The sequence below is a fragment of the Camellia sinensis genome, chromosome 10 (genome assembly GCF_055761805.1).
Source record: "Camellia sinensis isolate YWXY chromosome 10, ASM5576180v1, whole genome shotgun sequence".
Classification (NCBI taxonomy): domain Eukaryota; kingdom Viridiplantae; phylum Streptophyta; class Magnoliopsida; order Ericales; family Theaceae; genus Camellia; species Camellia sinensis.
The window spans coordinates 49835214-49847961 of record NC_138970.1 but is presented as its reverse complement, the minus strand read 5'-3'; the positions used below and the strand labels follow the sequence as shown (position 1 = coordinate 49847961).

The window sequence follows — 12748 nt, the reverse complement described above, 5'->3', positions numbered from 1 at the left end:
TTTAATTTTATAAAAAATTATATATAACAGTAAGATAAATAATTTAAATTATTTTAAAAATTGTGAAAATTATATTTTATAAGTCTCTATCATAACTCCATTAGTAATTTGCTTTTACTGTAGCGTAAGGTAGCTGACAGGATAAGCATCCTAGCACGAGGACGGCTAGCTTGACTGGTCAATGCATTGGATCATCCTCATCAATCTCTTTAAAATTATTTTTTAATTAATAAATTTTTAAAAATTAATTTTATTAAATTGGCTTGCAGCTGGTTACAATTTATATTTATTATAGTATCTCGCTACATCAAATAAGGTACCGTTCATTGTTAGATTAGTGTTATCGGATGTTCATCTGAAAGTTTAGTTAGACGTCCGGCTAGTTAACAGTAAATTTTTATATTTTTTTTAATATTTTTTTAAAAATTATTTGACTGATAACTAATCAATTTAATAAATAAATAAAAAAGACTAACAAATATAATAAAAAAATAATATTTTAATAAAAATAAGTTAAAATAAAAAAATTGATGTAGTAGATACTAAAAAGTAACTAATTAAAATAGTAAAATAATTTTAATTTGACTAAATGCTCTTATTGTCACAAAAAGACACAGATGCGTAGAGTAGTAGTTGGAAAGCTATTCACATGACATGACTCAAAAGACAAGAGCGAACCAAGTGGTAGGCCCTGTAAAAGGACGCGTGCTTACTAAAGCACTCATTATAGACTCATTGCTGTTCATACAGCAGTCAGATTTGCACCTAAGAGTCTTCGTCTTGTCTTGAGTCTTTAGTGGAGAGTCAGGTTGGTCTTGTCCTTGCTCGTCGTCTTCTGCCTTTTAGCTGGCTGGAGATGCTCTTCCAGCTTAGGGCATAGTACTCCTTGATTCCCTGTAGCAAATTGTATTGCTAAGTGGGACCGGAGATGTCCATGCTCTGCATGGCATAGGATGCGCTTGTCATCTTTCCAGACATAATGCTTGCTGAGGTCAGCGCTTGCATCTTCGAGTTGTTGTAGTCGAAGGGCTCTTTCTCGGTAGTTGTCGTCATTGATATCTGCTAACTCTGGTTTGGTGTAGTCGACACTTTTGGCTATGTTGGCGACTTCTTGCATATAGATTATGCTTGGGAAAATACGAGGCTTGCTGACTAAAAATTCGCCAACTGTTTTCCAATGCATGCATTCGTACATCGGAGGTGCCGTCATCAAACGTATTCCATAGAGAGTGTCGCGATTGATTGTCGACCTATGGAGTCTGGTTCTGTCTAAGAATTCAATGAACTCCTGGACTGTGGGATGGGCCTTGTTTGCCATCCTTACCGAATTTTCATCCAAAATAATTGAATGAATAAAACCGGCTTCAATTAATTCTGCAAAGATATCTGAACTAATCTCTGCCTTAATTAAAATTTGCTTTCCACCTGCTGGACTGCGCCATATTTGTGCCTTGTCCTTAAATGCTTGCACATCGGTGGACTCGTAACATTTTCTGAGAACTTCTTCCCAGTCAGCTGCACTATTGATGGTTTTATAGAGATGATTCCATCTTTCGAGTAATCTGAAGAAGGTTGGGACAATGTTGTTGTAAAACAATTCCCATTTGATCGGAGCTTCAGTAAGAAAATATGAAAGATCGATCTCTTCATTATATGTTATAGGATCAAACTCGGAAATTCGCTTTCTTTGTTCTGATTCTACTGAATTTTGGATCAGTCTGTTGAGTCGGCTGAACTCTGCTTCGACTTTTCTGATCGGTTTAGGGTTTCCTGTTCCGTGCCGTATATGATTGAAGGCTGATGTCAGGATGTCTAATTGGTCTTTGGAAACGGGTGTAGATGGTTTCCATGGTTTGATTTGAGTCGGGTTGAAATCTCGGGTTTTTTCATTGCTGGGCTTTAAAGGCTTTGGCGGCCGTAAGTCAGCAGGGTTTGCTATTTGGACCTGATCTGTTTCTTGGGCTAACTGGTCAACTAGATCAAAAGTGGCCTCCTGACTTTGGGCTAATACAGAAGTGGGCTGTACGTAAGGTTTCACCACTAGACAGGTGTTTGGCCTTGCCCTTTCCTTGCGATTTCTCTCTAATGGAATAAACTTGTTACTAGCGTCAACTGCGGCTTTGTTACTGTTCGGTGGATAAACCAAACCGGACTCACGTCCTTGGTGGGCTTGACTGGGCTCACCACTCCGTTTGGGCTCATAGGCCTCTTTTGATAACTTGGGCTCACTAGCCTCTCGTGTTGTATTTATGCCTTTGGCCTTTTCGGCTTCAAGAATCTGAAGTTGGATTTCGGCTATTTGTCGCTTCATCTTTAAGATTTGTGCACTGTTGGATGATGAGGAAGCCATTGTTTTATGCTGAATTGCAATTTGGTTCCTGTATCAAAACATTATTAGTATTGCTTTGCTGTCTTTCGATTGCCTTATGGCGTTTATAATTAGGAGCGGTGAATTGCTTCTTTCTAATCCGAGGGTTAACCGGTTGCCCCGGTTTTTATTTTCCACAATTAAACAATTCAATTGTCGTGATCATTTATTTCTACTCCAAGGTTAATACTTAGGCTACATCTGGGTTGCACACCCGAACAACACCCATTTTATATATATATATATATATATATAAGACTTAGCTTCCAAATCATAGATTGGAGGGTGTTGTTTAGACACTACGAATTCCATTTTAATAATTTGAATTATTCATTCTATCGGCTTTTCTTGTATATCATTCAAAAAAATTAGATTGACCTCAAAATTATAATTTATTCAATTTATTATATTTATCTCTAAAAAATGAACTAGTATGTTTTAATTCTTAAAAAAAAAAGAGGCTAAATGACAAATACACCCCCTGAGGTTTGCTTAAAATAAGAATTACCCTATATGTGGTTTGAAAAATTACAAATACCTATCTGACAGAATTTTTTATTTAACATAATTAATTAAAAAACATGAAATTTCTAACTGTTCATCTATACAATAATAAAATTACCTAAATTATTAATTAAAATAAAATGTTAACATTATTAAAAACTATAAATTAATTTGACAATTTATTAATAAAAGGGCTTATTTGTTATGAAATTAGAAACCTTAGAGGGCATAATATAATTTCTAATTGGGTATATTTATTAATTTCTAATTTAAATAAATCTTAAGGGCTGTGTTTGTAATTTACCCAAAAAAAAGTTTGTTTTAAAAAATAAACCATCAATTTTTCTAATGACAAATATGAAATAGGTTATGAATATCGAATTAATTTAATTTTGTATGAATAATATATATAAAGAGCCCAATAAAATGAACCGTTCAAATTATTAAAACGAGACCGTAGTAAGCCTAACGAACCCACACAACACAACACCCTCCAATCTAGATTCTAGATCATAGATTGAAAGGAATCCATCCAAAAGAAATTAGCTGATCAGAGATAGAGGCTTAGGAGTTTTTATCCTCTCGGTTCCATATATGCAAGGTTCTGAAAAGCGGTTGCGGTCACCGTAACGGTAGCGGTGACGCGGTTGCAGTTACGGGGTGTAAAGGCCGTAGTATAATGGTTGCGGTAATTGAAACCGTGAATTTTTTTATTTTTCACACAATTTGAAAAAAAACTTACCGATACTCATATTTTTGTTTCCATGATAATATTTATTGGGTTAAAAATAAATATTGATCAATTTTTATAAATTTTTAAGTATGATCCAATATACTTTATTTTTTTAAATCACTATAAATTTAGTTTTTTACATTTTATTTTAATTATCAATGACTTTATATTATACAAAAAATCAATTACTAACTATTATATATAAAATAAACAATGACAAAAGTAACAGAATAAATAAGAGCCTAAATATATATATATATATATATATACACATATTTTAACTAAGCCAAATAAATAATGTCCACACTTATTATTATTATTATTTTCAAATAATATATAGATAGACACATACAAACAAAATAGTTTAGTGATAGCAATAGAATAGTATAGGTCTTACAACTTCAACAAATCAATAACATGTTCTTCATTTTTCCTCTTCTCTCTCTCTATCTCTTGCTTCTTCATTTTCTCTCTTTATCTTCCCTCTTCTCTCTATCCTTCTTCCTCCATTTTCAGCTTTTTTTTGTGTATTTTTTCAAAAGAAACAGTTTGGAATTGTTATGTAACGGTGCGTAACAAGCCGTTACGGCTGTTATGGCACCGTTATGACCGCTACAACGACCGCTACGGCAGCCACTACGGCCGACACATCTATGAATCTCAATCACACTGCAAAAACGGTCGTAACGGGTGGCGGTAACCGCCAAAACCGTTACGTAACGGCGTTACATAACGGTTGCGGCCGCTTTTTAAAACCTTGCATGTATGTAATGGAGAATTTCCATTACATATCTAATGACTATGAAATATGAATGTAAATTTATAATTAATTTAAATTAAAACAAAATTATTGCATTCACCATTAGATGATGTATATAATGGAGAGGATTATAACTCAAATCTCGTAGTGTTATCAAAGCATTCAACCCAAAATGGAAGTAAAATGATAAGGAAGTACAATCCAATCTTAAAAATAATAAAATAAAAAATAAAAAAGAATAAATTATCCTTATAATTATGAAAATTATAAATATTCTTTTGTTAAAAAAAATTATTTAATAAAATTAACGAAAAAAAATAAATTCCTAATTATTTTTTTATACCATAATAAAATTATCTGAATTACTAATTAAAATATATTTATAACATTATTAAAAATTGAATAAATTACAAATACACCTCACGAGATTAACTTAAACATGGATTGTCCCGTGATTTTGGAAAATATATCCCGCCCCTTCAACTTTATAATCGCAAAACAAATGGCTAATAAAGTCAATTATTAGTTTTCAATAATATTAAAAATATATTTGAATTAGCAATTCAGATAATTTATTGTTGTATGAGAGAATAGTTAGGATTTTGTTTTTAACTAATTCTGTTAATTAAAAAATTCTAAAGGGGAATATTTATAATTTCTCAAACTATAGGGACAATTTATATTTTAAGCGAATTTTAAGTGGTGTATTTGTAATTTATTCTTAAAAATTATTAATTTGATGATTTATTAATAAGAAATGTCATTTGTTATGTGATTAGAAATTTAAAGAAATGAAATGTAATTTTTAAAATTATCTATATTAATTTATATTTTAAGCAAATTTCAGATATCTATTTCTAATTTATCCAAAAAAAAATGATATGGAAGCCTACTCTTTAAACCGACTTCCTAGACCCACTCATGTGGTCGAATTAAAAAATTAAAAATTAACACAGACCAAAAATAAATACATACATAAATAAATATAAGAGCATTTATACACAAATAAATAAATAAAAGAGTAGTCACCTTCGTGGCCAATAGAATTGTAGAACCGAAATTGCAGAATCTACTCTTCTACTGATGAATTGGCACTAAACTGGACTAAACAGCTTTCGGTAATCGCAAATCTTCAGCTTTGTTTCGTTAAGACTGAGAAAATAGAGTTTTAGAGAGAGAGAGAGAGAGAGAAAGAGAAGAGAGTGCAAAGGAGCAGAACGTAATAGGAAAGAGCTATATAGAGGGAGAAAGAGAAGGGACTTTTAGTAAAGGTTGAGAACATGGCTGCTTTTTATCGTGTATGTAGGGTTCTTTCCTCAGCCTATAGAGGGAGAAAGAGAAGGGAGCTTTTAGTAAAGGTTGAATGCATGGCTGCTTTTTATATGTACCTAAGGATTCTTTCCTTGGTCCGTAAGGCTGAGGGATTATTTGGTGGTATTCCATTATCTGGTAGGTTACGCTCAAGTTCACATTTCACGAGAATTTCAAGGGTTTTGTAGAGTCTACATAAGTCACGTTTTGATGATTTGAATCACTTATTTTTAAAAAGTCATTGAGTAGAATATTTATATAAAAAAATAAAATGATCGAACATCAGTAACTGCATGTTTGAATCAAATTTATATTACAAAAAACTGAATGATTATTTTTAAAAATTATATTTGTTATCCATTTTTGTAAAATAATATGATTCAAACATATAACTACCGATATCTAATTATCTTGATTTTTTACATAAATATTTTACTTAAAAAGTCCAAAAAAATGAATAATTTGGATACTAAAATCAATTCTAAAATAGGTCTATCAAACCCAAACGCTCACTCAAATTGAAACGCTAATTTAAGAAAAGTCAAACCCTTCAAGTATTATTTTACATTATTTATCATTTGACATTTCTTAAATTATTTTTAAAAACTTAACGAAAGGTATTAGATTTAACTAATGAATATTAAATTAGAGCACCCCATGATATTGCATAGGAGCAAAAAATAATTTCTCCTTGTTTTGGCAAATTAGAATGATTATGTTCATATATTTATTTATAATTTGTTTGGATTAAATGATTTGGAAAGGAAACAAAATTGCTTTCTCTTAGTTTTAATTATTTCTTTTGAATTACATGAGAGAAGATAAATGATGAGAAATTGAAAGAAATAGAGAGACTTTATTGATTTCTCTTACAATTCACTTTTTGAATCACTCTAAAATTAGAGAGATTGGTAGGGGGAAAATAGGGTAAATTACATTGACCTCTCTCTTGAGATTTAAAAAAAAATACAGTAAATCTCATAATTTTTATATTATTATAATGACCTCTCTTTTAGTTAGAGGTGACAAATTTGATGAGTATGGACAAGTCAAAAGGAGTTATGCAATTGTGATGGTGTGGTGATGGTGGTAGAGTAGCGATGATGGTAGTGGAGGCAATGTGTCACGACCCAAGCCCGCCTTTATAGGTTTAGCATCGTAACCGGCCAGTAATTATGGAATTACCGAAGGCCTCTAAGATAGATTAACATAATATTAGGAGTTGACAAAAACAAATAACAAATATACAACGTCTATTAAGCTGTGCAGACTTATATGAGACAAAAAATTTTAAACTTTATATGCACATATTTACACATCATCATATATATAGGCTAGACAAAAAAGGGACTTAGCCCAAAATACAGAATAGACAAAAACACTTGTTAAACCAAAACAAGAAAACAAAACTTGAATTTTATGCACACAGCCATAACCAGTCAACATATCGGGAACCTCCATGGGAGGTACATAGGTTGGCTAATAAAACAGAGTCTAGGCAAAAGCTTTAGGCTTGGTCACGCACTTGATCACTTACATACATAAATAATACAGTAAGCTGGAGCTCAGTGAATAATAACAGAGTAAAGGGTTTTAATGAATGATATCCATACCAGATTCAGAAATCGGAATTCAGATTCAAAAACAGATTCATATTCTTGTTCAAATCATATACAAAAATCAAAGTTCATGCTTAATCATACGTGTACATCCATTAGCGCTAACAAAACATATATAGAACATATATAGAACAGGTGGTGGTTATGAGTAACTAGTTCCATAAAGAAGCCTCCAGATCCGGGGAAGAGAATAAATATGCTGAGCCCTATGATGGAGCCTCCGGTACGAGTAACAAAATGCAGACATATTAAGTTCCATAATGGAACCTCCGATACCGGATAACAGCTAACAGATATCACATGATGCTAAGGATGCTACGAATACACTGTTAGAAATTAGACAATCAATCATTGTACAGAACATATCATTTTAGAAAACAAATCTTAATTCATCATACAAAAAATAAATAAAGTTGAACATAGCTTTACTAAGTTATTACTCATAGATAGTTCCAGAAGCAGATCAAACAGATTCGACAGATCAAGTAGACAATAGCGCATGACCTACACAAACACATAATGTAACGCCCTCGAAATTAACCCATTAAATATCATTAACATGCATTATTTAAAGAAAACAATTTATTAATTCACTCATCAGAGTATTACTAAATAAAGCCTTACATGTAACATCGAATAAAATGCCCTACAGGCTTACATCTTTCCAAGCCAACACTTGGATACAAAAATATGAGTTCTAACTCAATACAAGAAAAGCCCTAGGCTTGAATGTTTACATGTACTAATAATTAAAGACAATTAACTAAAAGTAGTCTTCTTCAATCCAGAAGCCAAACCCTCCCAAGCTAAGTCCTTGGAGGTAGTTTATCACCTGAACCTGAAAATGATGTTCCCATAAAGGGTGAGCCACAGCCCAGTAGAAATATACTAAACCACATATAAGCAATGAATAAAGCAATAGCATTCAACAGATGGTTAACCAAAATAATCAATTACTTCATTTTACAGTCTCATGACACTATTGCCAAAGATACGTTTTACTTTCCAATTTTATCAACATGGCTCAGAACCTGGCCAAACTTATAACAGTGAATCACATATATCAAATTCACATCCTTCCACTATCAACAAACAAATGAGACTCAAGCTCAAATCAAACACTTCATACTTCCAAATTGATACACATTTTGGTGTTGTATCAATAAAACACTTCTATATAAATAAGCACACATAAAAGTGATGCTAATGGAGTCCATCCCCTATCTCCTCCCAAACAAAATCCGGTTTAGAGGTCCATCCCCTATCTTCCCCTAAACCGTGGAGTACATCCCCTATCTCCTCCCACACACAAAACAATGTATGCAAATGCAATGCTCAATCAATACTCATATTTTCTGTATCAATGCCATAGTCAAAATTAATGGCTTAACCAATGTGATTAGTTCCAGTTATTCCTAATCCACATGCAATGTCTACAACAATCACGACTATCCTCCACCGATAGCCCAAAACAGTTATTTCTAAACTGAAAATAACTATGTCAACAATTCAATAGACAAATAATTCCAATTACCCAATTATGCTATTTAACCAATGAATTCCCCAATTCCATGAATTTAACCATCTTTTCCCAATTCCAAGAATTTCTTATACAAATTAATTCAATAATTCAATGATACAACTAGGGTTTTTCCCAAAATTTACCAAAGTATCCCCAACACATCAAATTACCAAAGCTTAGAACAAAACCTATAAAATGGAGTAGGAAAATCCCTACCTTAAAGAAAATAACCCGAATGGAGAAGATAGAGATGAATGCCCAAATTCCAATGTGCTCCAAATCACCAAATGTTCAGATTAGAATGAAGCCCAAGCCGCCCTCTATCTTTCTTACAAAGAACTTAAGATGGATTCACCCTAGAAGTAGATGAACACCTAAAGAGAAGATGAGTTTTGAGGAAGAGAAGTCGGACCTAGGGTTTAGAACCAAAAAGAATAAGAAAAGACTGATCAAAACCCGCTGCTGCGTATATAAACTGGACAGGCTCGCTCGAGCGAAGACTTGGTCGCTCGAGCGACCAGACACAGAGAAACTACGCTCGAGCCAAGGAAGCCTTGCTCGAGCCAACAACTCATAAGCTCGCTCGAGCGAAAGAAAGCTCGATCGAGCGAAGAACTCAAACCCTCAGGTCTGTACCAAGACACACGCTCGAGCGAAGGAACTATTGCTCGAGCGAAGGACGAACTAACTCGCTCGAGCGAAGAAAAGCTCGCTCGAGCCAAGAATGCACAGCTATAGGTCCAAAACAGACGCAACCTCTCGCTCGAGCGAACAACTCCTCGCTCGAGCGAAGAACCAAAAACCTGGACAGCAACACTTGGTTTCTAAATCCAACCAACCTGAAACAAACCTGCCCAACACATCCTATAATTCCAAATGAGAAAATAAGGGACGACAACAACAATTTACAATGACAGAATCTACGGAACCTAAGTCCGGATACAATAAACAAGTGGGAAAAGACCAGGGTCGCTATAACATAACATATACACATTGAAACATAATATCACTTCTTCATCAAACTTAATTTCTCTAGTCTTTTTCTATCAAAGTAATTTCAAGATCTACTACGCATATTTTTTCTTTATTCAAATGAATCAGGTTCTCATTTCACATATTCTTTTATTACTAAGTCATTTTCCAATAAATCGATTTCTTACTTAGCATCTTAATCAATTATTATTAAATCAATGACTTATTCTTTTAGCTTATTAATCTTTATTGAGCTAGAAATCATGTCTTCAATGTTTGAAAAGAGATGAGAATGAAAATATGAACTAAATGCAATTTTTCCAAATATACTGAAAATAGTGGTTTGCTCGAGTGAACCTTTAGTCGCTCGAGCGGTATGTAAAAGACTGCAAAAGTATTAGAAGCCTTCAATGTGCTCTCGAGCAGTAATTAATCTACTCGACAGTTTGTAAAATTTCCAGAATTCCAAATTTCTCAAAAATGGTTTCCAAATGCATCTTTCAATCTTTAAACTCACACATCTTGATCAAAACCTTGAAAACACTTTACAAAATATAAACACTTATTTATTCATAAATCATTTACTCAAAATCTCATCAAGTTGTCCAAATTTAAAACAAAACTTCATGCATGCAAATATTTTCAACATCTTTTCCTTTGAAACATAAATATGAAATTAAACATGAAACTTATGGATTTTTCTAAAATAAAATTTAATACAAAAACTTTCATGCATTAACACTTTAAAATCCAACTCAAAATCATTAAACATAATTACTAATTAATTTATTCAAATCAAAACCCATGAACTCGTGGTTTCTAAAAATTCTTGTTCAAAATCAAATGCACAATGCAATTGCATGTCATTTTTGAAGCTTGTTTTAACTATAACTTTCAAAATCAACCCCAAAATAATTAAATTCTAAATCAACTTTCATAATCTTGAATCTAATTCAATTTCTTCATCCTTTTTCTAATTCCTTTCAATTTACATGAAATTAATTTCTAACTCTTTTTTGTTTTCTTTAAATCATGAAATTGAAGTTATAAAAGTCTTAGAGAAATATTTGCATGTGTGAAATTAGGATAAAAATGAAACCGTTTACATCAAAATTCTTTTAATTCAAGATTAAACTCAAAGTGCTCATAAATTCATCATTTTCCAAAACTTGCTCTTCTTATACCAAATCATAGAATTGATCCTTCGAATCTTTTAAAAATCTATGATGCATGTAAATATGGAATTCAACTTCATGAAAAATAACAAGAACTAAACTTAAATGATGAATTACAAAAATAATCTCTTAGAATTTGATCTTAACCCAATGTTTAACCCAAAGCTTAATTTTCATAAGACTTCTCCTTTTTCTATTCAAAGTATAAAATTAAATAGCTCAAGGTCTTCAAAATCCATGATGCATGTGAATATAAAACTCAAATACTTCAGTGTTCAAAATCAAACTCAATTTGATGATATTATGAGATCAATTTCCATATTCATTAACCTAACTCATTTTCTTGCTAATTTATTTTTCATTACATGGAATTGAATTTAATTACCTCTTAAGTTCAGCTTCTAGATGATTTATCTACAAGATTTGAGCTTTAATTTCTTACGCAAAACCTTCAATTTGATGAGTTTCTTCACAATTTCTTGAGTCTCTCTTCAATTCTTCACTTTTTCCAACCTTTCCCCCTTGCTTTCCTTCACCATTCCAGCAGATAGAGTTGGTCTCTCTCTCTCTCTCTCTCTCTGTTCTTCTCTCTCTCGGCTCTGTTCCTTCCAGCATATACACATGAATGAATTCATTTTCCTTCTCATTTCATATTAAGAGGTACACAAGCTCACCCTCTCTTGTTGACACCTCAAGCACACATGCACACAATATTGGGCTTCCAACACAACACTCATATACACACACACCCACTAATATGCTTAATACTTCCACACCCACATACACCCTCAATTCTTGATTCTTTTATAATTCAATTTATGATTAAGATTAATTTACTTAAGAAACACTTAGTCTTAATAAATCTTGATTAGCACATAATTAAATTAATCATAACTAATCACAAATCCCACATAATTTAATCAGTCTAATTTGACTTTCATTATAGACCAATTAATTATATTTAAATTTATTATTCTTAATTAGATTTTTAATCAAACTCCAAAAATGCTCCAAATGTCAAATTAAACTTATTTTCATCCTCAATTTTGGTTTCTTAAATCATTAAGGCCTTCAATTTAGATCACACGCAAAATCTCCGTCAATAAATTATATACTCAAATTGGACACCTCATAAGTAAATTTAATTCATAATAATCTTAATTCCGATTTTCATAACTTAATTAACTCCAATTCAGACCCAATTAATCAAATATCAATTTTACAAGTCTGAATCAAATATTTAATTAAACTCATATACGGTCTGATACTCGAAATTAAAATAATTTAATTCACAAATTATACTCTCTGGAGCCATTTAGGCTTTCAATTTCTAATTCCAAAATAAATCCTCAATACAATCATATACAAATCAACCTCCACAACTTTCATAAATCACAAATTAAATCAGAATAATGGGCAATTAAAATTCAACTCTTCTTAAGTAATTAGATGCTAATTATTATACGTGGTGGGGTCATTACAGTATCTTCCCCTTAGAAAGTTTGGTCCTCCAAACTTAAGCCACTTGTATCGAAATCAGTCATACAACTTAGTCCCATTTCGTTTCCTCTTCTACGTAACTTCCTTTTCATTGGATCCTCTTCATAGAAATTGAACTTATTCCCAATCCCTTAACGGTTAACAATCCAAATTGGCAATTCATTACCATCTTTACTGTCATCAATAACGTAACTCACATATTTTAATTCATCAATCTATAATTCATATACTCCCAATAGTAGGAGATTTATTTTAAGGAATGTTCATGATTCTCCTTATTTTTT

General features: G+C 32.0%; 1 protein-coding gene across 1 annotated transcript; it reads right to left on the bottom strand.

Annotated features, from left to right (window-relative positions):
- Positions 1–554: 554 nt before the first annotated feature.
- On the bottom strand, positions 555–5716 carry LOC114299303 (uncharacterized). The gene is made up of 2 exons (XM_082891342.1): positions 5395–5716; positions 555–2378 (listed from the first exon to the last, which is right to left on the bottom strand). The coding sequence occupies exon 2, from the start codon at positions 2348–2350 to the stop codon at positions 794–796; it is 1557 nt and encodes a 518-aa protein (XP_082747468.1). The 5' UTR covers positions 2351–2378; positions 5395–5716; the 3' UTR covers positions 555–793.
- Between the last annotated feature and the right edge of the window lie 7032 nt (positions 5717–12748).

What these genes read in the sequence shown, in the direction of transcription:
- LOC114299303 (XM_082891342.1), bottom strand. Translation starts at nt 2,350, where the DNA reads ATGGCTTCCTCATCATCCAACAGTGCACAAATCTTAAAGATGAAGCGA.